The sequence below is a fragment of the Cupressus sempervirens genome, chromosome 6 (genome assembly GCF_028749045.1).
Source record: "Cupressus sempervirens isolate cs-2001-9-10 chromosome 6, ASM2874904v1, whole genome shotgun sequence".
NCBI lineage: Eukaryota > Viridiplantae > Streptophyta > Pinopsida > Cupressales > Cupressaceae > Cupressus > Cupressus sempervirens.
The window spans coordinates 366465320-366490755 of NC_143123.1; the positions used below are offsets into that span (position 1 = coordinate 366465320).

General features: G+C 36.1%; 1 protein-coding gene across 1 annotated transcript in view; it reads left to right on the forward strand.

Annotated features, from left to right (window-relative positions):
- The first annotated feature begins 15595 nt into the window (after positions 1 to 15595).
- Positions 15596 to 25436, forward strand: part of LOC149552607 (cytochrome P450 72A397-like) — a 54076-nt gene continuing 44235 nt past the window's right edge. The window contains exon 1 of the mRNA XM_089788200.1: positions 15596 to 15917. Within this exon, the coding sequence (XP_089644326.1) occupies positions 15641 to 15917 (277 nt within the window). The 5' untranslated portion in view covers positions 15596 to 15640. The remainder of the gene's footprint in view (positions 15918 to 25436) is intronic.

The window sequence follows — 25436 nt, forward strand, 5'->3', positions numbered from 1 at the left end:
CCAGTATCTCCTGAATGGTTTCGACTCATGGCTGACTGCTGAAAGTTAAGACCCAGAATTTTGTCATCCAGATCTTGAAGTTTGGTTTTGAGGGATGCAATTTCCTCTTCCATGATTTTTGCTCCTGTACGCGTAACAACCATAAAGCAAGGTTTTTTTTTTTTTTTTTTTTTTTTTTTTTGGAATGGGTAGAAGATGAGAAACAAAAACTTTTTTAGTTACGGAAAACTTGGATTTGGGTAAAACTCATATAGGAAATGGGTGTTCGACGGTGTTAGGAACCTGTGTGTTCCTTCTGTTTATTTTGTTAGAGTAGTGTTGTTGGACGCATATGCTTTGTAAGTCGTCCCGCGAGTATATTTTATTATCCCACATGCATAGGTAGTATTACTTTTCTAGATCGTACCCAGTATATAAGAATAGGTTGAGGCCCTTGATGGGCACGGACGAATTTATTGTATTGAGCTTGCTCAAAGGAGGTTATCCCCTCGAAGTGGCCTGCGATCAGTAGATTCATTCTGAGTTCTGCTATCACTTTGTATTCTGTTATTTCGAGCATTCTCACGATATTGCTATAAGGAGGTTCATCACATCTGGTATCAGAGCACTCTCTTGGGCTCGCTGGGTGGAAATTACATCAAATTTTTTTCTGTCGTGGCCTTCAGGTTCCTCTCACTTCTAATATCTCTTGTTATTGCAATAACTCTTTTCAGTTGTTCTGTCTGTGAGTGAATTTTTCTACATCAGGCTATTTTTTATGAACTCCATGCTTCTCCTTCAGCAGGGCACTCAGGCTTCCTCAAAACTTATGAGCGAGCAAGGAGAAACTTCTTTTGGAAAGGGATGAAACAGACGATTCAACAGATGGTGGCTGAATGTGATACTTGCCAACGCCACAAGGGTGAAACGACCCTCCTTCCTGGCTTGCTCGAACCATTGCCCATCCCTACACGGATTTGGACTGATATTTCTATGGATTTCATTGAAGGGCTTCCTAAATCCGGTGGCAAGACAGTGATCTTGGTTGTGGTTGATCGTCTCTCGAAATATAGTCATTTTTGTGCCCTCAGCCACCCCTATACTGCCTCCTTTGTTGCACAAATCTTCATGGACCAGATATTTCGTCTTCATGGACTCCCTTCTTCCATTGTCTCTGATCGTGATGCAACTTTTACCAGTCATTTTTGGACTGAACTGTTTCAGAAAACTGGCACCAAACTGAAGATGAGTTCGGGCTATCACCCACAAACTGATGGTCAAACTGAAATTGTCAATAAATGCTTGGAAACTTATCTTCGTTGCTTCACTTCCGAACAGCAACATCAGTGGGCCAAGTGGCTCCCTTTAGCTGAATGGTGGTACAATACCTCTTACCACACTGCCTCTAAAATGACTCCATATGAAGCAGTCTATGGTCAGGCACCTCCAGTGCTCCTTCCCTACACTCCCAACAGCTCACCAGTCCAGGCAGTTGACATAGTTCTCTGCAGCAGGGATCAGATTCTTCGTACCTTACAGGATAATCTTCACATGGCCCGTAATCGGATGAAACAGCAAGCAGATCAACACCGTTCTGAGCGCTCATTTCAAGTTGGGGATATGGTTTTTCTTCGTCTACAGCCATACAAACAATCCTCCCTAAACCTGAAAGGGCGTCATAAGCTGGCCCCAAAATTTTATGGGCCTTATAAGGTTCTGCAGAAGATTGGTTCAGTTGCTTATAAACTGGAACTTCCTCCTTCTTCCCGCATTCATCCAGTCTTTCATGTTTCTTGTCTAAAGAAAGTTCTGGGTACCACTGTCAGAGCACAAACTACTCTCCCTGAAATGGATACGGAAGGATCCATTATCCTGGAGCCGGTGGCAATCATTGACCAGCGCACTCGCCAGCTTCGCTCTCGCTCCATCTCTGAGGTCTTGATTCAGTGGCATGGCATGCAACCAGAGGATGCTACCTGGGAACCCCTTCTTCAGATTCAACAACAATTTCCACACCTTAAGCTTTGAGGACAAAGCTTTTTTCTAAGGGAGAGGGGATGTTAGGAACCTGTGTGTTCCTTCTGTTTATTTTGTTAGAGTAGTGTTGTTGGACACATATGCTTTGTAAGTCGTCCCGCGAGTATATTTTATTATCCCACATGCATAGGTAGTATTACTTTTCTAGATCGTACCCAGTATATAAGAATAGGTTGAGGCCCTTGATGGGCACGGACGAATTTATTGTATTGAGCTTGCTCAAAGGAGGTTACCCCCTCGAAGTGGCCTGCGATCAGTAGATTCATTCTGAGTTCTGCTATCACTTTGTATTCTGTTATTTCGAGCATTCTCACGATATTGCTATAAGGAGGTTCATCACAGACGGGTGGTGGGAGACTATCTGGGGACAAGGGAAAAAGAAAAATGAGGGTTTCAAGGGTAGGGAGGCGAAATGAGGCGAACAGTCCAAGAGGGATAAGGGAGCAAAATGAGGAATTGAATCTTGTGGCTCAGTTTGGTGGCGATTGGATGAGAGGTGAAAAAGATAGGGCAAACCCTAAAATTAGATAAATGAGGGATTTAGGGCTTTGATATGTAAAATTTGGGGTTGGGTCGCCAAGGAAGGAAGTATGCGAAATGATATTGCAGACGTTCTGCGGAAGTATGAGCAGAAACAGAAAGCAAACAAGGAAGCTACGACTAAAAAATAGAAAAATTTTTACTCTTTTTTTTTTTTTTTTTTTTTTTTTGAACAGTCGACTTAGAAAAATTCACTCACAGACAGAACAACTGAAAAGAGTTATTGCAATAACAAGAGATATTAGAAGTGAGAGGAACCTGAAGGCCACGACAGAAAAAAAATTTGATGTAATTTCCACCCAGCGAGCCCAAGAGAGTGCTCTGATACCAGATGTGAAGAACCTCCTTATAGCAATATCGTGAGAATGCTCGAAATAACAGAATACAAAGTGATAGCAGAACTCAGAATGAATCTACTGATCGCAGGCCACTTCGAGGGGGTAACCTCCTTTGAGCAAGCTCAATACAATAAATTCGTCCGTGCCCATCAAGGGCCTCAACCTATTCTTATATACTGAGTACGATCTAGAAAAGTAATACTACCTATGCATGTGGGATAATAAAATATACTCACGGGACGACTTACAAAGCATATGCGTCCAACAACACTACTCTAACAAAATAAACAGAAGGAACACACAGGTTCCTAACATTAGCACCTGTTAGAGAATCAGTTTGTACATAAATATATTTGTTTTATTAGTTTAGAAGCATATATTTGCATAAAGAGATCTCTCACTCTCAACACAAATTGAAGAGATGATTTCTTATAAATTCAAGAATGTAATATGTATTCCTGGTCATCGTTATTTTGTTACAATAATATATGCCATTGGTGCTCTCATTTGGAGTGTAGTGATTCTTGCCTAAGTGTGTTATATTTTGTGAATGCATGTCCATGGAATGTAATGGAGCCAATAGTTTTATTGTGTTGTTTTGATTGAGCAATCTTTTAATTCTGGTGTTTTGTACAAGTTTACAAATTCCTCTGACGTACTTAGTTTGAGAGGAGATCATCCATTTTGTTTTTGCATAGCTTTTTGTCTCGCATGAGCACACTTTCCATGACCTTGCAATTTGATGAAAAGTGAAACATCTTACAGTTACTTAATTCCCATCTATGATTGCATCAGTGGAATTAGGGAAGCATTGCTCCTATTTTCATTGGTTACCTACCAATCTTTTCAAAGGCTTAACTTGCAGACGTGTTCTTTTCGTGGCTTATGTCCATTAGGGATTTACTTTTCAAGTCATTTGTTTAAACTTCTTGTTAGCATATCTTCATTATTTGCTTTGCTAACTCTTAGTTAAATTAGGAATTCATATAGTTGCATTATTAGATTGCATTCATTTAAAATTTGAAAATACCAAAAATATATCTCTTTTTGTGGTTAATTTTGAAATAGCAAATAGATTCTATATCTTTTTTGAATCGATCAGAACCAGCAAAGGCCTCCTCGTGAACAAACACATTTATCTTCAATTGAGTGGATTTCAGTAGGTCACAAGATCACCTGGAACCTTGGAGTTGATCCCAGATCGACTTTTCAAGAGAGGAGTTTGAAAGGATTCCTATCGTTAAGCATTGTGCAAAATGAGAACTCAACAATACTCAACGTAGAGGAAACATGGCTGCATCTACAAGAGACATTGATTTGTAAATATCATCAGATTATAACAATGAAATTGCCTTAAAGTTTGATGACAAATAACACCCAAAGTAGGCACTAAAACATCATTGAATTAAAAAGAATATGCACAACAAAACCATTATAAATCTTCTCACCCAGAGGTAGCGATCATGGTCATAAAATTGCAAGCTCCTCAAACCCAAAAAACTTCATCTAAATTGGGCAACGAATGAGGAGAATTACTTCTTTGTACATGGAAGCAATTTTGGCCCTTCAATAGAAAACATGTACATATTTTAAATTTTTCTGCACTTATATCATCTACTCACCAACCAGGCTTTTGAATCATCTGCACTAATCTTAAAGATGATAATGCCAAGTCCTCTTGGTCAACTACTTTATTGACAACTGAGGCATAAGTAGTAATAAAAATAATAGTGTCATAAAAATTGACATCAATAGCAACAACACAAACAACTTAAAATGGTGATTACTTTACTCTGAGAAATGTGAATTCATCAAAAGTAGCAAACAAACCAAATAACTTAAAACCTTTGAAGGTGTTCCATAACCAATGATGAAGGGTGCTTCCCTTAATACCTTAAACACATAACATGAACAAAGAAGTAACAACAATTTGTGGGAACAAAATATGAACTTCTTATTATCGCCATAAATGCAGAATTACAGAATTCAAAATTAAAATATGCTAACCCACATGGGCACCTTCATTACAGTAATTTGCAAGACAAAGTTGCAAACTATCACCCAGAGCTATCCTAGACAATGTTTGGGCATTTCTTAAATAGGCAATTTTATGCTGCCTAGGAAGGGTCTAGATGCTCAAAATTAATACCTAGGGCCGATAAACCCTAATAATACATATATAGTTAGCCAAATACATTTTTGACATTTATTTTGGAAGTTTTGGTTGGTCCAACTTCGAAAGGTCATAACTCTTGAACTGTTGCTCTAATTGGATATTATAGCCACTTTTTAGAATCCTCAACTTCTGATCTATAGGCTTGGATTTGCACAAGTGCCCAACCCTTGAGGTTTTAGGCCTCATTCAAGAGCATTTAAGCCTTCAATGGTGAGCCTAAATTTTTTATACCAAAATTGCACACCAAAAAATTGTAATAAATCCATGAATATGCATTATATGACACTAAGCCTCAACTTGTAGGCTGATATATCCAAGATGAGCATCCAACTCTAAAATTGGGACATTCTGAGCTTGTATTACTGACTTACTAAGTAGCAAGCCTCCATAAACAACAATTTTGCATTAAGACAACCCTTATTCAAACAACTAAAATGAAATATTTTTAGTTGATGCAATATTTCTCTTACACCCTGGATACGCTTGCATTAGACACCTAGGGTAATTTGATAAGTGACCCTGTCACATCTCAAGTATTTAGAGGAAAACTAAGACAATTTACCTCCTCCCTTGCTAGCCATGATGAATATTCTACTAGCCTTCCTTTCCATTTGACCAGGTATTCTTCATAAGTTATGTTCCTTGTACTTTTGCCAACATGACTATCCAATATCTCCTCAATCTCCTTTGCAGTTGAACTAGCTACTAAAATACTTTGATGAACTTTTGCAACTTCATCCCCATCACCTCCTTCATAATACTCTGTCAAATCTGAAATGTTAAATATTGGTGAAATATTCAATTCAGCAAGCAACTTCACTTCACAGGCATTTCCAAAATCGTGCCTTTTCACTATCTTGCACGGTCCAAACTTCTTCATTTTCAACTTATTATATGTACGTACTAGAAAATGATCATTTCTCAAATGATCCATGACTTCATCTCTAATATGAAACTCCTTATACTTCCTTTTCACATCTACCTTAGCTTGTACTGTATATTCATCTTTATAATGTGCTTCCTCACCTCCTCCTGGATGTTCTTCAAATGTTTAGCAAATTCTTCTACTTCTGTACAACTTATCTCTCCTTTATTTAACTACCTCAGTTCAAAAGCATTTATGGGATTGCTCCCATATACAATCTAGAATGGTGATTTACCAGTACTCCTATTGATGGAATTATTATATGCAAATTCTTCCTATGGTAAAATTAGATCCTATCCTTTTGGTTTATCTCTAACTAAACATCTCAAGAAGTTTCCCAAACTATGATTCACAACTTTTGTTTGTCCATCAGTCTATGAATGATGTGATGAACTGAACTTCAAATCTACCTTTAATTTCTTCCACAATGTACACCAGAAATACCCAACAAGTTTTGTATCGTGATTTGAAACTATACTATTTGGAAAACCATGTAGTCTCACCACTTCTCTGAAAAACTACTTTGCCACATGAACAACATCACTAGTCTTCTTACAGGGGATTAAATGTGTCATCTTTGAAAACCTGTCAACCACCACAAAAACAGAATCATGCCCTTGTTGAGTCCTTGGTAATCCAAGAACAAAATCTATTCTAACATCCTCCTACAGCTTCTCTGGTATAGGTAATGACTGATACAATCTCGTATTCTACTTCACTCCTTTTTCCATCTGACATACTCTACAACTCTACACAAACTTCTTCACATCTTGCTACAACTGTGGCCAGTAATAATTCTCAGCAACTAAAGCAATGGTCTTATCTCTCCATAAGTGTCTAACCAATCCTCCACTATGATTCTCCTTGATGATATTCTCTCTCATTGAACTTCTTGGATTGCACGACTAGCTCCCTTTGAACAACATGCTAGCTTGGATTATGAAATCCAACCACTTCTTCTTATCAAGAGTAATAGGTTATGTACAAGCCTTCCATGCTTCACCAAAATTAAGATCCTCTAGATACAAATCATTGAGCTCCTTAAACCCGACCACCTTAATCTACATTTATGTTAGCAAAAATTGTCTTCTACTAAGAGCATTTGCAACTTATTAGACTTCCCACTCCCGTGTTTCAAAAAAATGAATCTCTTCAAAAAATCAACCCACTTCAAATGCCTTTGGTTTAATTTTCCTTAACTATTCAAATATTACAACGCTTGATGATAAGTATACAAAACAAACTCCTTAGGAAGAAGAAAGTGTCTCCACTGCTTCAATGCATGAACTGTAGCATAAAATTCATAATCATAAACATAATTTTTTCTTATGGAATCATTCAACTTCTCACTAAAATAAGCAATAGGTCTACCTTCTTGGCTCAAAACAACTCCTATTGCAATATCACTAGCATCACAATCTACTTGAAATACCTTGCTAAAATCAGGAAGTGCAAAAATGGGCTACTATGTAGCTTTCTATTTCAATAGATTAAATCTCTTATCTGCTCCTACAATTCACGTAAATTCTTTCTTGTCCCCTCTCATTGTTCCAGTCAAGGGTCCATAAATACTACTAAAACCTCTTATGAACTTCCTGTAAAAACTAGCCAGTCCATAAAAAGATCTTACCTCTTTAACACTCTTTGGATTAGGCCATTCAAGGATAGCCCTCACTTTCTCCAAGTCTATTTTCAAACCTTCTGTTGAGACTACAAACTCTAGGTGCACTAGCTCCTTCTTCGCAAAACTACACTTCTTCAAGTTTATCAACAACTTTTCTTCCCTCAGCTTATCAAACACCTTTCGAATATGCATCAAATGCTCCTCCAATGTCTTACTATAGATCAAAATATCATCTAGGTAAACAATGACAAACTTACCTAGAAACTCCTTCAGTACTTCATTCATGAGCAACATGAAAGTGTTTGGTGCATTGGTTAGCTCAAAATGCATGACTAACCACTTGTACAGTCCTTCCTTTGTCTTCAAAAGTAGTCTTCCACTCATGACCTTCTTTGATGTGAATCTGATGGTATCCACTCTTCATATCTATCTTTGTGAAATACACAACTCCACTCAAACAATCCATAATATCATCCATCCTTGGCAATGGAAATCCATACTTGATTGTGATCTTGTTGATAGCACGAGAATCTATGCACATCCTCCATCCTCCAATTTTCTTTGGTGCTAATATTGTTGGTACAACACATGGACTCAAACTCTCTTGAATCAACCCCTTCTGTAACAACTCATGCACTTGTATGCTCAACTCTTCACTTTCTGTTGGTGTCATTCTATGTGCTACCTTTTTTGGATGGCTTCTTGAATCAGATCCATCCGGTGACTGATCTTCCTCATTGGGGGTAATCCATCAGGCACATTATCTGTAATAATATCAGGAAACTCTCCTAACAAATCTGCAACTTTTGTTGGTACCTCCTCTACTTCTTTACTGTCTTATGGGATTACAGAAAAAAACATATGCTCATGCTTCATACCTTGGAGAAACTCATTTCCATCAACACAAAATATTTTGGCAACACTAAATACCTTTTCTTCTTTCTCCTTCAATGGCTTCAACTTATGTTTCACTCCATCCTTTGTCGAAGTGTAGGTATTTGCTTGCCCATCATGTTCATCATTCCTATCAAACTGCCACGACCTACCCAACAACATATGACATTTGTCCATAGGTATGATATCACACAACATCTCATCCTAGTAGCCTCTAATATTGAACTTCACTGAGCATTAATCACTAACCATGACCTTGTGGTCATCTTGCACCCAGGTAATACAGTATGGACACGAGTGTTTCTGCCTCTTTAGCTTCAACTCTGTAACCATCGTTTATGACACCAAATTGTCAACACTTCCACCATCAATTATCACAACACAACATTTATCTTCACATTTCTACCTGGTGTGAAACAAACTCCTTCTTTGATCAGGTTCATTCTTACCACTTAGCAAGACTCTTCGATTAACTAAGAAACATTTTCCACAGAAACCCCCTCTTCTAGATCCTTGTCATCTTCCTCTTCTTTATTGTTATGATCTTGGAAGTAATTGGAATTGTTTCCCCTCTGGTTGTGACTACTACTTCTAGCCTCATCCTTGTTCTTCTGATAATCATTTTGGCCTCCATAAGATCATCCGCTACATATTCCACTACGACCTCTACCACTATTTTTATTATCAATTTTTTTTGCTCAGCTTCTCCTCTACTCTTAGGGAGAATTGGTATGCCTCCTCAATATTGGTCATTCGAACTATGCTCAACACCTCTTGAATGCTTGTCCTTAACCCATTAAGATAACTAGCAACTTTTCCTTATCAGCTTCTACATGATCAGTTCTTATGAGAACTCAATAGAGCTCCTCAGTATACTCTTGAACAGATCTTCTTACTTGCTTCAACCCTTGCATCTTCTTTAGCAAATCAAGCTCATAATCCACGAGAATGAGTTGTCATTTCATTTTGGCTATCATTTGATCCCATTTGGTGATTTTGTCTCCCCCTCTTCTATTTTGCTCCAATTGGATCTCCTGTTACCAAATATTTGCATGACCCTTCACTTTGGCCTTTGCAAACTTGACCATATGTGGATCTTCAATATCTTCATATTCAAAGTACTCTTCCAATTCATTGATCCAAGTGATCAATTCCTCTAGGTTGAAAATATGGGAACATCAAATTTAGGTCTTTTCCAATCTTAGAAATGATCTTGAAAATCTTTACCTCCTCTGGGTTCAAAACTTCATCTTCTATTGCTTGATCCTTCTTCTTCCATTTTATCCTCACTTTCATCACTGCCTACGACAAGATTCATTCCTCTACACATTTATCCTTGCAATACTTGCATTTGCCTCTAGAGGGCTCTAAAACCCTCAGGTGTAACACCTATGACTCTCCCACCACACTCTCTTTATGGAGGCATCTTTGTGCTTCTTCTTTAACTCGAGTGTAAACTGCCTCACAATCGGTGATCTATCTACACACTCAGCCCAAACCATGGTCCTGGTGCAAACTACCTCATAGTTGATGATCTATTCACACACTCAAGAAATCCATCTCTAATACCACTTGATGAAGGGTTCTCCCCTTAATACCTTAAACACATAACAAGAACAAAGAAGTAACAACAATTTGCGAGAAGAAAATATGGGCTTCTTATTATCCCTACAAATGTGGAATTACAAAATTTAGAATTACAATATGTTAACCCACATGGGTGCCTTCATTATAGTAATTTTCAAGACAAAGTTGTGAACTATCACCCAAAGTTGTGAACTATCACCCAAAGTTGTCCTAGACAATGTTTGGTTATTTCTTAAATAGGTAATTTTATGCCACTTGGGAAGGTTCTAGACACTCAAACTTAATACCTAAGGTTGACAGACCCTAACAATACATATATAGTTGGCCAAATACATTATTGATAGTTATTTTAGAAATTTTGGTTGGCCCAACTTTGGAAGGCCATAACTCTCGAATCATTGCTCTAATTGGCTATCATAACGACTTTTCAAAATCTCAACTACTTATCTACAGAACTAGATATGCACAAGTGCCCATCCATCGAGTTTTTGGGCCTCATTTGGGCACATTTAGGCCTTCAACATTGAGCCTAAAGTTTTTATACCAAAATTCCACACCAAAAATCTACAATAAATCTATGAATACACATTATATGGCATTGAGCCTCAACTAGTAAGCTGATATATCCAAGATGAGCATCCACCTCTAAACTTAGAAAATTCTAATCTTGTATGACTGACTTACTAAGTAGCAAGACTCTACAAAAAACAATGATGCATTGAGATAACCCTTATTCAAACAACTAAAATGAAATATTTTTGGTTGATGCAAGATTGTTCTTCCACCCAGGATCCTCCTACATAAACCAATGTCCTAATGGTGAAGGATACTATGAAGCTACAAAAGGACTTCGAAGGCCATAGGAAGGCAGATCATAGAAGGGAGATCCATGCATATATCGAATCAATCAAGACAACAAAGGGCATCAAGAAGAACACATTTTTCATTCCATGTTCAAACAACTTTGAAGCACTAACTAAGCTTCATGAATTTAGAGGGAGAGAAATCAATCGAGCACATAAAATAGGAAACATCGCTAAAAATGAGACCCTACATATAGGAAAAGCAAAAGTTGATTCAAGGCTCCATATTTACAAGGAATGATGAAAACTATCATTCCTGAACTAAATTGCATTGAAATTCTAAGAAATTTTGGAAATGATCTAAGCAATTTGATAGGCATTGAAGCAGACTTTAAGAAAACTAACAATATCAAATTTTTATTCAATATAGAAATAGGTAAGAACATTTTCAATCCAAAAAAACTAATTACCAATAGATCCATATATAGGTTAGTTTTTGTAAAATATGAAGGGAAAATAAATAATGTCATTGATACAAACATAAACATGAATAAACTGTAAATTTATACAACATCAAATCAGAAAGATTTAATAAAGATATCCCCCTCTTTAGGAAGATACTTTGATTATAGGAAAGCCAAAGAAACTAGGAAAGGAGATCAAAAGGACAAAGGTAGAAATAGCAAGGAGGGGAACATTGAAGATATATATGAGGAAGGAGAAATTAGAGAATCTGACAAAAAGATTGATAGTACAATAGAAGTTCAGGGGAAAGGAGTGGACATGGAAGAATAAGATCAAGAGGTCAAGTTTTATAGATATATCTAACAAAACTTATTCAAATTACAATAATACAACAATGCCAAAAGGACAATCCACTTATTGGCAAAATCAACAATAGCATAAAAGAACACATAAAGCTACATCATGAGTTACTATTACTATAAAGTGACATTCAAGACTGATTTATCTTGGGGGAGAAGGAAAACAAGGAACTTCATAGCAACCATGTCCAAGAACAAATAAAAAATGAGGTAAATATACATAAATTGATAGAAAAAAGGCATAAAGATATAGAAGATAGATCAATGGAAAAATATAGGGGGAATTTGAGTAAGGATATTGCTCTGGAGAAAACAAGAATAGAAGCATCTAAAAGAAATATGGAAGTAGTCATCAACAATGAAAAAGAGGAATAGAGACATCCAATCCCCCAAGGGAAGGATCAAGAGGCAGAAAGCAATGTCAAGGCTTATCTTGAAGATCAATAGATAAAAGAGGCCAATGAGTAACTAGATTATCGACAAGTTAGTATATCTAGGAAAGATAAATCTCTAGAACAAACGAGCATTATCCAAGATGATCCAAGAGGAATAATTGGGGAGAATGATCTTCTCTCAGCAATAGAGAAGAAAAAATATGAATTATCAGCCCAAAATAAAGGGTATCTAGACACAAACAATGTATAATTAGGCCTACAAATAGGGAATCAAATGCAACTTACTGATATTCCACCAGCATCTTCAGAACATTGGGGAAATATCACAATAAGAAGAATACCTAAAAAGATATCTTATAAGTTTTAGTAAACTCCCCTAAATGGTAAAGACCCCTTTGAGGAAGAAAAAGAAGGTCAAATGGAAAACAATCATGTAAACTTAGAAAGAAATGAGGGACATAATAGTTTGGTGGAAATAGAAACATCAATGAGTAGAATTATGGCTATAAACTTAAATACCAAAGAGTTAAGTAAGGACAATGAAGAAGCAAGAAGGGTTGAGATAGAGAGCAGACAATTCTGGGAAGAATTTGGAGTAATACAAGACACAAAATATAACATGGGAAAACAAAAGAAGAATAGGAAATATTTATCAGATGAGACATAAAAGGAATCAAAAGATGAAGGAACAAAGATAGAGCATTGGTTAATGCAAGAATTGGAAAATGAAGAAGAAATGATACTCAAAAGTATTGAGAATGCAAGTGAGAACATGAATAGAATAGACATCTTAGTCAATAAAGATGGCTTAAAAACACCAAGATGTGGAAAACAAAAAAATGAAGAGAGGATGAAAGATCCTCATTGAGCTAAGATTAACAGAAGGACAAACAAAAAACCAAAAAAAGATAAGTGGTATATTGAATGCGGGGAAAGGGAAGTTCCTTCCCAATGAGCAATGAAGATAGCTACATGGAACAATAGGGGTCTAAATGCTCTTAGCAAACAATGCTTACTAAAGCACAAATGTTTCTAGTTTTGACTTTGAAATTTTTTTAATCCAAGAGACTGAACTACGTAAAGAAGAGGGAATAAAGTTAGGAAAGAAGATGGGTAATTGGAAAATAGAACTAGTAGAATCACATAGAGCATCAAAAGGAATATTATATGGAACCCTTAGAGAATAGACTTTTGCATAACAATCATGAACAATAATTGGATGGGGGGAAAAGTCAAAAGCTTTAGAAACAATCTATACCTAACTATCATTAACATATATGGGCCTATTCAAACAGTTAATAAAAGAGAAACCTGGGAATAAATCAACAACTTTATGGAAATTAATCACACAAACAATTTCTACATTGGAGGTGATTTCAACACAATTCTAAATTTGAAAGAAAAATATGGTGGAACCCAAATAATATCGCATGTTATGATAGATTTTAGAGAGTGATTTAATTAGAACAACCTAATGGACATACCTCCAAGCAATGGAAATTATACATGGAATAATAGAAGAAAAGACTTATGTCATATAGTTGAAAGCCTAGATAGATTCATTTTTAAAGGGAAACTTAGTAACTTAGAAGTGGTATTTCATTTCACTGTCCTACCATATGTAGGATCAGATCATTTTCTTGTTAGAATAACATTTGAAGAAGATAAAAAACCATCAAGAAATTCATTCAAATGTGAAAAAATGTGGTTTTTGGATGCCAACTTCATGCACAATGTCCAACAGTGGTGGCAAGAAAGTACCTTTAAGGAATCCAAAATGTATTGCTTTGTGTCCAAACTTAAAATACTCAAAGAAAATATACTTAACTGGAATAAAGAACACTTCAATAATATTTTCAAAGAAAAAATTAGAAAATGAAGAAGAATTAAAGAAACTAAATGAAGAGATAATTAAAAAAGGAGTGGATGATGACAAATATACCAAAAAGAAAGAAATACTAACAAAACAAGAAAACATATTAGCAAAAGAAGAAATATTTTGGAAATAAAAATTGAGAGAAAATTGGCTAAAAGAAGGCGACCAAAATACCAAATTCTTCCACAACAACACAATAAATAGCAAAAACATAAATAGAATCACTAAAATTAAAAGTACGGAAGGTAATATGGTGGAAGATCCTATAAAAATAGCCAAGATATTAGTAGACTATTATAAGAACATCCTTAATAATTATGAAAGCTCTAATAAAATAGCTTAGGAAACTATGTTAAGTACGATTCCTAGAATAATCTCGGATGAGGATAATAAGTTTCTTAACAAACCCTTTACTTTAGAAGAAATAAAAAAAAAACTTTTTAGTCTTAATCCAGACAAATCCCCTAGACCTGATTGATTTCAAGCCTTTTTCTGCCAAAAATGTTGGGATATCTTAGGTCATGATCTTTCAAAAGCAATAGAAGCCTCTCGCAATGCAGGATCACTCTTGATAGAAATTGCACATAATATGGTACAAGTGCTAGTATTTTTTTAATTGCACTAAAGGATTCCATAAGCATTCTTGCCATGACAGGTAGTAATAAACAATCACAACTAGGCCTATTAATGAATCAACACTCACTTTAATTTGAGGGATACATAATTTCATCTAAAAATGAATTTAAATGAATTTCAACAAAGACAACGAACACACTTGATTATAGTAATAAACAATCCCAAATAGACCTATTAATGAATTGACATTGACTTTAATTTGAGGGATACCTAATTACATCGAAAGATGAACTTAAATGAATTTCGACAAAGACAATGAACATACTTGATTGTAGTATATACGTAATTGCAATGTAATTGCATCTAAAGATGAATTTAAATGAATTTTGACAAAGACAACAAACGTACTTGATTGTTTCAATCATCACATTGGACTAACAAAATTTTCAGTGCTAGATGCCAATATCAGGGCATCTCTTTCATATATGAAACTACTTCAATATAATAAGATATTATTAAATAAAAAACATACAATTCTACTCTTAAATTTAATTATTAAATTAAGACAAAACATTTATCACGAGCTAGACAATTCCCTATTTCCGGTGGAGGTCCAAAGCACTATAGTTAATCCACCTTAATCTATAAGAGGTCACCATAGACATTTTTTTAATCTATAAGAGGCCACCATAGAGAACTTTTATTTATTAATTTATAAGAGGCCACCATAGGCATTCGAGCACGCGTCTGGATAAGTTCGATGGACATAAACTTGGAAGGCGACTACAAGCGTAATCCGCCGTCCTCCCAGCTGTCGAATGTGATAGTTTAGCAATTGAAACCCGTGAAACTTGGACAACAGGTGAGTCTCCGCAAGCAAAACTGACACGCGTAAATCAACGCTGCAGTGCGCTTGTGGCCTGGAGATGTGGAGACCTCTGCATCATTATTTGCAGATTCCGACACACTCTCAGATCTCCCCGAGCTCATTTAAGACAAACCTCCGAGCTGTAACAAAGCTGTTCGAAGCCGATAGCGATATTTTTTCCTTAATTTGCTCTGGACGATGTGTGGGCGGAGTGACTATGTAGAACATTTATTGTCAGTGAATGGTGGGCTTTGGTCAGCGATGGAAGAGAGCAGGGCGGTAAAGATGATACGGGCGTACGTGGTACATGAAGTGAACGCCATTCTGTGGGCGCTCTTGATCATTGTCACGGGCCTTCTACTTCGAAGAGTCTGGCGGCTCCTTCGCTTTTGGGTGCGGGGCAGCCGTTTGCCCGGTCCTCCTTTGAATGCCCTCGCCCGCAACAAGGGATGCGATGCACTCGATCAATTTACCGGTAGGACAGCCTAGCAATTTCAGTTTCTTTTCCTACTGCTCTTTCAACATAGAAACGGACTTTTTTTCGCCCTGCGATTTCTCTTTGATCGATTGGCGCTTGTAAATTGCCACTCTTTCTGCGCATTTGAAGATTTCGAGTTTTTTTAGGGGGATTCTGTATTTATATTTCAAACAAAGTCTGAATTTTTGCCCCGACTGTGCATAGGAAAATAGTCAACGTCTAGTGACAGGTTCGATCTTTGTATAGACTTGTGCGAATGCTTTGCAATTTTCAGTAATCTGGTTATTTTGGGGTTTTACCTCATATCTGTCACGGGGAAAGTGCATAGGTTTTCGCGGAGGATGTGAGAGGGAGTTCACGGTGTTTGGATTCGATTTTTCAACGTCCTGGCTTCGAAATTAAGTGTTTTGTTAGTGTTGATCGCTGAGCAATTTTTGAAGGGTATTTTCATTGAAATAGATGTTCTTTTTGAAGGAGATTCGGTGCTGAAACATTTTTTTCACCGGAATTTGCATTTGAATTTTGTCGGGTATTTTATTGGAACATAACTGAATCTTGCCTGCTCATTTTTGAAGCACAAGTTACATTTGAAATTTTGGCATTGTTGAGTCGCAAGTTCAATTCTGGTGCGGAAATTTGCCTTTTTCTTTTTAAAAGGATTTATTTTTGGAGAAAGAAGGGGTTTGTTTACTCATTTTTATCCACCAGAAACTTTCAGTGCTTGTTACAAAAACTTGGGAGTGGCTTAGCGTTGTCGATGGAATCTACTTTTTTCTCCCAGATAACCTTTTCTGTCACTGGAAAAATTTCACTGTGGATAATCTTAAATCTGCTGGCTGGTTATGTGTAACTGTTTTTTTATTTAAGATTTTTTCCTTATAAACACGGTGCTTGACTCAGTTCTACGAGTGGGAGTACCTTTTGGGATTATAGATCTCAATATTTATATTTAGTTGCCGGGCTTACTGTCGTTGTACAAAAGGCGGAAATCATTTTCTGAATAAAGCCTGCCTGAATGTTTAGCAGCGCAGATATTGTGATTTTCTTTTTGAACGGGTAAGGCTTAGGGTTCAAGATTCATACTCACACTATTCCGAGTTAAAAGCGTAAGGGGGGAATGAGTACCATACAAACTTTATATCATTTATTTTGAGGAGTTTTACCATCTTTTTCACCCAAATTTGTCAATCACTTGAGAATGCATGCTTATGTAGACATCAATTTATTTCAAACCACTCAAATAACAAAGTCTGAATTCTGATGGACCGGAGTTTACCTAGTAGCCGCCGCATGGAGGGTAGATTTGATATTTTGCTTGACAAACGTCATTTCTTGAATCTCCACTAAAGACCACCTCTAGAAACATTGAATAATAGCAATAAAAAAGTCAAACTAGATCTATTTGCCATTTCTCCACAACTCCCCACCTTCTGGAATTTTTTTTTCAGAAGTGGATGCTGCAAATTTTCAGTTCACTGTCTTCAACACCTTCTTAAACTCTTCCACCACAAGAAAGGCAGTTTAGGTTTATAAGGTTAGTTTCATATTATAGGTTTAGTTTGCACTAGAAAGCATCCAGGGTTTCTCCTGCACAGTGCAACTCTTCCATGGCAGTTTCCATGAACGGTGCTCTCTTGATCTTTTTTTGCAGCTACAGTACAAGGGTACTCAGAACCATGTGCAGGTTAATAGGCTTCATGGAACATCAGATATCTGGTTACAATAACACAAAATACTAACTTTCTATTCAAATTTACTAACACTGAAACATTACCACACAAAGCATGCCATTTGTGCAAAAGTTGTTGCAAGTTTATGAGCGGCTACATGAAACCTCTATCCTCTTTCTAGAGCTGGAGTTCAAACCATCCTGCCAATAATATAGGAACTTTGGTTTTTAGGGGCAATATTCTGTGCATTGCTCTAGTCACAAAATACAGTTTTCATGAATCTTCCTGCGCACTGATAATCAGGTTGATGATCCACTCTGTGGGACCAAGTCCTGAGTGCAGACTCTTTTTCTATCAAAATTCTGCATGCTAAAATCCCACTTATTAGTTCACCTGGTCTGTTGACCTAGTCTGTTGCTAATAGTCATTGCGGGGTGCTTTTATGAGTTATAGCTATTTTTGATTATTTATTAAATGTTGTTTTGATAAAGGTAAACATGGGAAAGGGCTGGGATTCACTATGTTACAGCCATACTGGCAAGAAAAACGAGTCTGACTAGGAATGCAAAACCGAACCAAAACAAAAGACTACAACAAACAGAGGAAAACCAGAAACAATAAAGAAGACCAGCAGACGACCATCACAGAAAACCTATGGCTTACCGTGCAGCTTCAGGCCTCTGAAACTTGCCATTTATTGTTGAGAAGTTCCAGTTTCTCCTGGAAAGACAGCTCTTTGGGAACAATGCTTTGATTTTCCTCAGGATAAGGGCTAGGATCATGCCAAACCCTAACTTCCCATTTATCTTTCTTCTTTTTGACAATGGACTTGGCAACAGAGTCAGGTGAGAGAACTGGAGTAGCAGAATCAACAGCCCTTTGCATGTTTTTCTTTTCTTGAGCTCGGACTGAAACCTCTATAGGGCTATCTGTAGTGTTCTTCACTGACTCCTTGCAATAGGCAATAATTTCTGCATGTTCTTGTAAATATTCTGCTAAATAGCTTTGAGAATTGTCACCTCTTTTTTCAGATTATTCCCCCCCTCAATATTCCCAGTTTATCTGCTTGATATTCTCCACTTCCTTATCCAATTGATCCTACTTTTCAAATCTAGTAGCCATGTCTTCAACGAATCTGGAAATCCCCATACATCCTCATCAATTTTCTCATTAGTCCATTCCAAAGATTTTGACAAAGCAAGGGACCAATTTATGAACTTCTTTTTGGCCACATGTCACCAATCTCATAGCCACTTCAGGATATCATTCTGTATGTTATATGCCTTGCAAAGGGTGTGCACCTTATCTCAGAGCATAAGACAAAGATTGCGAAGTGGGGAGCTCATAGGTGGATTAATGGGGCTAGGTTTGAATATGTTTTACCCAAGCAGGGTTTCGGAACAAGATGGATTGGGGAATTTAGTGAGGAAAAACTGAGGAGGAGGCTTGTGGAGGAGCTGCAACAAGCAGGGGGAAATGAGGGAGAAGTGGGTGGGGTTGACTCTTCACTAATAACAAAGATGTTCAAACCTTCAGGAGGATATTTAAAAGGCTCTTTTTTAGTCCTCAACGTCGAAGTAGAGGAGTTCATAGAGGGGACAACAATCTAATCTTCCCAAGTAATGTGAGTTTTTGGAGGGGAAGATACTTTAGATTTTCATTTCTTGTGGGCAGGACCCCCTTCTGAGAAAACCAGGGAAGGATTGTAGATGTGGGGTCGCACTGTATGGGCCAGGATAGGGCTAAGTTATAGTGATAAAGGTGATACCTTTGCCACTTAGGATTAATTTTTGGACCAACTCTTCAAGGAAAGGAAACAACTAAAGTTTAAAACGCAAAATTCATCTTGACAATATGCTTAAAATGATTCACCATTGGAGAAATATAGGCATGGAACTGCATGTAATGACCTTGAACGGAAATGTACCTCATCAAAACTTTTGCAATCACTTTCAAAATTCTCAATATGTCCTCTTTGTTAAACTTGTTAGGTAATCTATTGACATTCTCCCCACACTTTAGGAACCTATTCATTGTCTCGTGGTAATTCCCTTTTACCTTTGTGGGAATTCTGACTCCTTCCATTGGTAACCCAGTAGCATAGGTGATTGTGATCAAACTTCACGGGGACTTGGAAAGAGAGAATCCACAAACTCCATCAAAATTGAAAAGACATAGCCATTCATGGCTTCTATATAAGATGAGAGATTACCTTTTTGAAGCTGTGATCATTCTTGATTCTCTCATAGTCTATCGGTACAATTTGGACAAAGTCTCCTCCCATGATGGAGAAAGAATGATAGGAAGATGGGTTTAGCAATTAGCGGAAATGAACAGCTAACTAGACAAAGTGGTGGATATTACATTATAGAGCCAAAGGAACCCTTTGATCTTGCCATGATAGTTCGAGAAGAGATAAAGGATCTCCTTTTTTAATCTCTCATCATGAGGCAGTCTTCTAAGAGTTATTTCCATCATGTGATTGCCATTATTACATCTAACAATAAGGGACTTTAGAGCTTTCACTTCATTTTTGTTACTACCTTTAATTTGATCTAGAGTGACCTATCATCACTCCATGTGAAGATAGAATCTGTTTGAGCTCCCTAATTTGCAAGAAAATCTGCTGCAGTATTCTCGTCCTTGTACTCGTGTGAGATTTAGTGCTCCTCAAGGTTTTTTGTTTGATAAAGACTTTGTAACAATGTCTTGGTAGGGTCAGTTGGGATTTGCATTAGCCTTTAACTTATCATAGACATTGTTAGAATCCCTTTTCTATAACCAATATACTGATACCTTTGTTTATGACAATTTGGATGACATGTAAGGCTCTAGCAGCCTCAACAAAATTGGAAGTCTGAATTCCAAAGTTGACAATGAAAGGAAATATTGTAAGACCCCTATAATCTTTCATGTTTCCACCCCTACCCACCTCACCGGAGTTCCCCTTAGCCGACCCATCAAAGTTGAGCTTAAATCATCTTGGGACAGGATGGACTAGATAATATGTTTGTAGGAGATCAGCTTTTGAAGATCTGCATTAGCCAATTTGTTAGAGATGTCCCATCTGAAATTTGCACCCCTGATTTTTTTTTAATGATTTGTTGGTAGAATATTTGAGAGATGCAGAATAGTTCCAATCACCATTATGTTGCATACATTGAATAATATTGCATAGAAAGAGAATAGATATTTCTTTGCATCTTATCATGTTAAACAACTTCACATATTCTGAATGTATCTAATATTAAACTGAAATCAGACAATAGAATTAATTGCAGACCTGCTTACAAAGACAAAATGTGGACCTTCAGTTGAATAGAAAACTTCTCCAAACTCCTCCAACTGACTTAGAATCTGTTAGAATATTATGATGTTTCTTTAATGATCATCTTAGTTAGTCTTTAGTTTATTAGATAGTTTCTATTTCCGTCTTTTGGTCATGATTGTTTTTTAAAGCATCGTCTTTGTAAATCTATATAAGGAGTTTTCATTTCTTTTGTTTAATACAACTACAATAACGTCGATTTATCGTAACATGGTATCAAAGCAGGTCGATGGGATTTCATAAAATTTGACAGATTTATTTTGAAAAATTCAAGCCTCTTTTGATCTGGAATTTTTTTCCTGAAATTTGTTTTTCGATTATTTTGAAATAAAAACCGTTAGAGGTATTTTATGAAACTTTTGTGGTTTGTATTCAAAGTTTTTTGCTGGAAATCACAAGCCTGGTTAAGGGTCTTGATTCTGCGATTTCTTGGTTGCAGCAAAAGTCTGCTTTTTATTGCATGTTCTTGCATGTTCGTTGCATGTACTTGTACGTGCTTGCATGTGTTGGTTTAGCATGCAAAGTCTTGTGTTTTGCCGCCCTTAAAAAATTTCTAATGGGTTTTCATAATTTTTCCCTCGAAAAAAAATTTGATTATGTAATTTGGAAAGTTGTGTGGGATTCCTTTGTGAATTTATAATTTTTTCCACAAAAATTATTTGTTGGGTTTTATTGTTTTTCTTCAAAACGAAGATTTGTATTCTATTATTCGTATCTCGAATTTTGTTTGGTTTTGATTGATTTTTCACCCCAAAAATCATGTTGGGTTTTGATCAAATTTTCACCTCAAAAATTGTGTTGGGTTTTTGTCGATTTTTCTCCTATAAAATTGTGACTTTTTGCAGTTTGTTTATGAGCATCATGTTCACCTTCAAAGTTTGGAGAGTTTGCCGATTTCCTCAAAATCGTGCTAGTTGTTCTCACTATGTCTCTGTATCCAGGGAAGAGCAACTTCGTTGGATATTTTGTGATGATTTCTAGTTAGATGTTTTATTGATTTTGGGATTCCTTTGTGAATTTATAATTTTTTCATTTGTTTGGTTTTATCGTTTTTCTTAAAAACAAAGATTTGTATTCTATTATCCATGTCTTGAATTTTGTTTGGTTTTGATTGATTTTTCACCTCAAAAATCATGTTGGGTTTTGATCAAATTTTCACCTCAAAAATTGTGTTGGGTTTTTGTCAAATTTTCTCCTATAAAATTGTGGCTTTTTGCAGTTTGTTTATGAGCATCATGCTCACGTGCAAAGTTTGGAGAGTTTGCCGATTTCCTCAAAATCGTGCTAGTTGTTTTCACTGTGTCTTTGTATCTAGGCAAAGAGCACTTTGTTGGATATTTTGTGATGATTTCTAGTTAGATGGTTTATTGATTTTGGGAGGGTTAGTGGCACACTTATCTCGGTGGCAGAGTTAGTGGCAGGCTCATCTCATGTTGTAGAGCATTTTGAAGAAGGGGGCAACTTTTTGTATTTTGATTTGGATGGATTTTGACTTCTTGGTCATTAACATTTTGCAGAGCCGGGGAGGGTCTCAACAGGAGCAAAATATTTTGAAGAATTTGTGACCAAAAGACAACAGTTAGACAATGACCATTAAGGGAGGGTGTTAGAATATTATAATGTTTCTTTAATGGTCAGCTTAGTTAGTCTTAAGTTTATTAAATAGTTTCTATTTCCATCTTTAGTTCACGATTATTTCTTAAAAACTTTGTCTTTGTAAATCTATATAAGGAGTTTTCATCTCCTTTGTTTAATACAATTGCAACAATGTCGATTTACCTTAATAGAATCAACAAACAACCAATGCAATTTTAAAACCATAGAAAAGCCCAACACCAAAAAGGATGTAGATTGAAGTAACGAGAAAACACATGTGAAGAATGGGACTTGTAGAGGGTGATTTGTCTTGTAAATTCCGTGCTTCATTAAAACTCATAAGTGAATGCTTGTGGCATCCAACCGCGGATAATGCAATGAAACAATACCTAGACTAAAATCTATTACTCGTACTAAGCTATGAGCAGGAATAAGATATCAAGAATTTTTGAAAAGGACACCAACACACTGAAAAAGCACCAACTCATTGCGGAGTTCGAAGAGCAGTCCAAAAAGGCCCACCACACACCAAAAGGTCAATAATTATATTGTAAATCCTTGTTGTCTTCAAATCCAAATTGCCAAAATCAAGCCAAATAATTTAAAATCTCCAACCCAGTACACTGACTGGCTAGGGTGGATGTTTGACCACTGAAACTAGCAACCAAGAAGAGGATTTTCCTTCTCAACCAACAAATGTAGATCTCTTAGTGCTCATTCCAGTAATATCTCCTTACGTTGTCAAATTTAGTATATGCAAAGGAAAGCTCCAAATCAAATATATAAGATGTCAAGTTTGACCCCCTTTTTTTGATGCTCACAACATTAGCTTTATTTAAACACACCTATTTGAAAGGATAAATAAATCCTTTATAAAATCTTATCGTTGCCTTGGCATCGTCTTAGGAGTCTAACTTGCTTTTTGAAAACAACTTAAAGTTACCCACTTCTTTAGGCATAGGAATAGGGGGAACACTGAAAGAACACATCGCCATTCACTTAAAATTGACATAAATCAAATATCATCTTGTCAATCTTAGAACTCACCAAGGCACTAAACTAGATAGCATTGCACTTTGAATTGAGAGGGCATAGAAGCCAAAACCAAGTGCTAAAAATAGCACTTCCTAAAAATAACCTTAGGAGTCTAACTTGCTTTTTGAAAACAACTCAAAGTTACCCACTTCCTTAGCCATAGGAATAGGGGGAACACTTAATGAACACATCACCGTTCACTTAAAAAGCGACATAAATCAAATATCATCTTGTCAATCTTAGAACTCACCAAAGGCACTAAACTAGATAGCATTGCTCTTTGAATTGAGAGGGCATAGAAGCCAAAACCAAGTGCTAAAAATAACACTTCCTAAAAATAACCATAGGCCTAAAATAGAAACCGTGTCGGAATACATTGAAAATAGTTGATCAGCGTATGAATTCTACTTATTTTGAATATGCTGAATGCTATCCCTCAAAGATCTCATGATTTTTGGACTCTTTTGAAGAACACCTTTGTCTCTAGGTACTCTATGATCTCTAAAAAGCAAATCAATGAAGTTGGGAGCTTCATAACTATTGTCCTACATTTTGTCACCACAAAATGTAGGTAACAGTACAAAACTTTTCAACTTAGTTTCACATTTCTCTTAGTTTAGTTCATTATTCAATTGGATAACATTGCACAATCAATTGACCCCAATTGATAATTTGATATAATGAATCTTTTTACTGAAGGCTTTCGTCAAGTCTTTTTCGTTTTTCTGTTTGTCGAGCCTATGCTTGATTTTTGAGGCCTTCAATTTCTTTTTCTTAGTTTTTGAGTGTGTTTGTTGGTTTTTAGTCTTTTGGTTTTGCTCAAGTCATTCTTTCGTTTTTCCTTTCGTTTTGATCTATCTTAGGGCTTAATTGAAGTTGGAAATCAAAAGATATGACTATTTTAGTACCCAAAAAGTGGACCTTTTTGATGCAACTGCATGAATAAAAAATATCATGTTATATTTTTAATTTGACTTTCACTTTTTGAAAAATATAACTTAAATTCACTTTATGTTATGTTTTGAAGTTACTTTATCATTTAAAATTTTCACTTAAAAGTAACTATAGTTTATGTTATATTTTTAAGTTCAGTTTGCTTTTTGATTCTTCACTTAAGTGACTGTATTAACTAGTTCAATTTAATTTTTGATTTTTAAATCAAATGCTCCAAGCAAATATTACTTTTAAATGATATTTGCACATTATATTTAAATATGATAGTGTGAATATTATTCGTGTCCCGTTTAAGTGATATTTCATTAAAAATTAAATTGACATGTGCTTAATTCATCATTTAAGTTGTTTTCAACATGTCTACAAACATATCTCATTAAAAATATGCAATTGCACCTAGAAGGTGCGGTTTTGATGGAGAATGCATGTAATTGCAACTAAAACGTGCAAAGAAAGACATCAAAAAGTGGAGATGTGTATGTCATATGCATTTGCACCTAAAAGGTGCGTTTTGGTCTTGAGGTTGCAATTGCAAGTTTTTAAAACATGTCTTTGCACCTAAAAGGTGCGTTTGTATATGCATGTCTTAAACTTGTTTTTGGGCAAAAAGTATATTTTTAAAACATGCATTTGCATCTAAAAGGTGCGTTTTGGTCTTGGAGAAGCCCGTTGCATTTTTTTAAAACATGTAATCACCTCCAAAAGGTGCGTTTGCATTCAAACATATGCATTTGCCTTTCTAAAATCCGTTTTTGAAGATTAGAGGCAAAATTTCATGCATGTGCTCACCAAAAACCCGTTTTTGATTGGAACCTTCAAATTTCTCCAAACCAAATCAATGAGATCTTCACTATAAGGTCGTTTTTGCATTTGAAGGTGTTCTCAAGCATCTAACGTTGCATTTCTATGTAAAATACCTTTTTTTGATCTCAT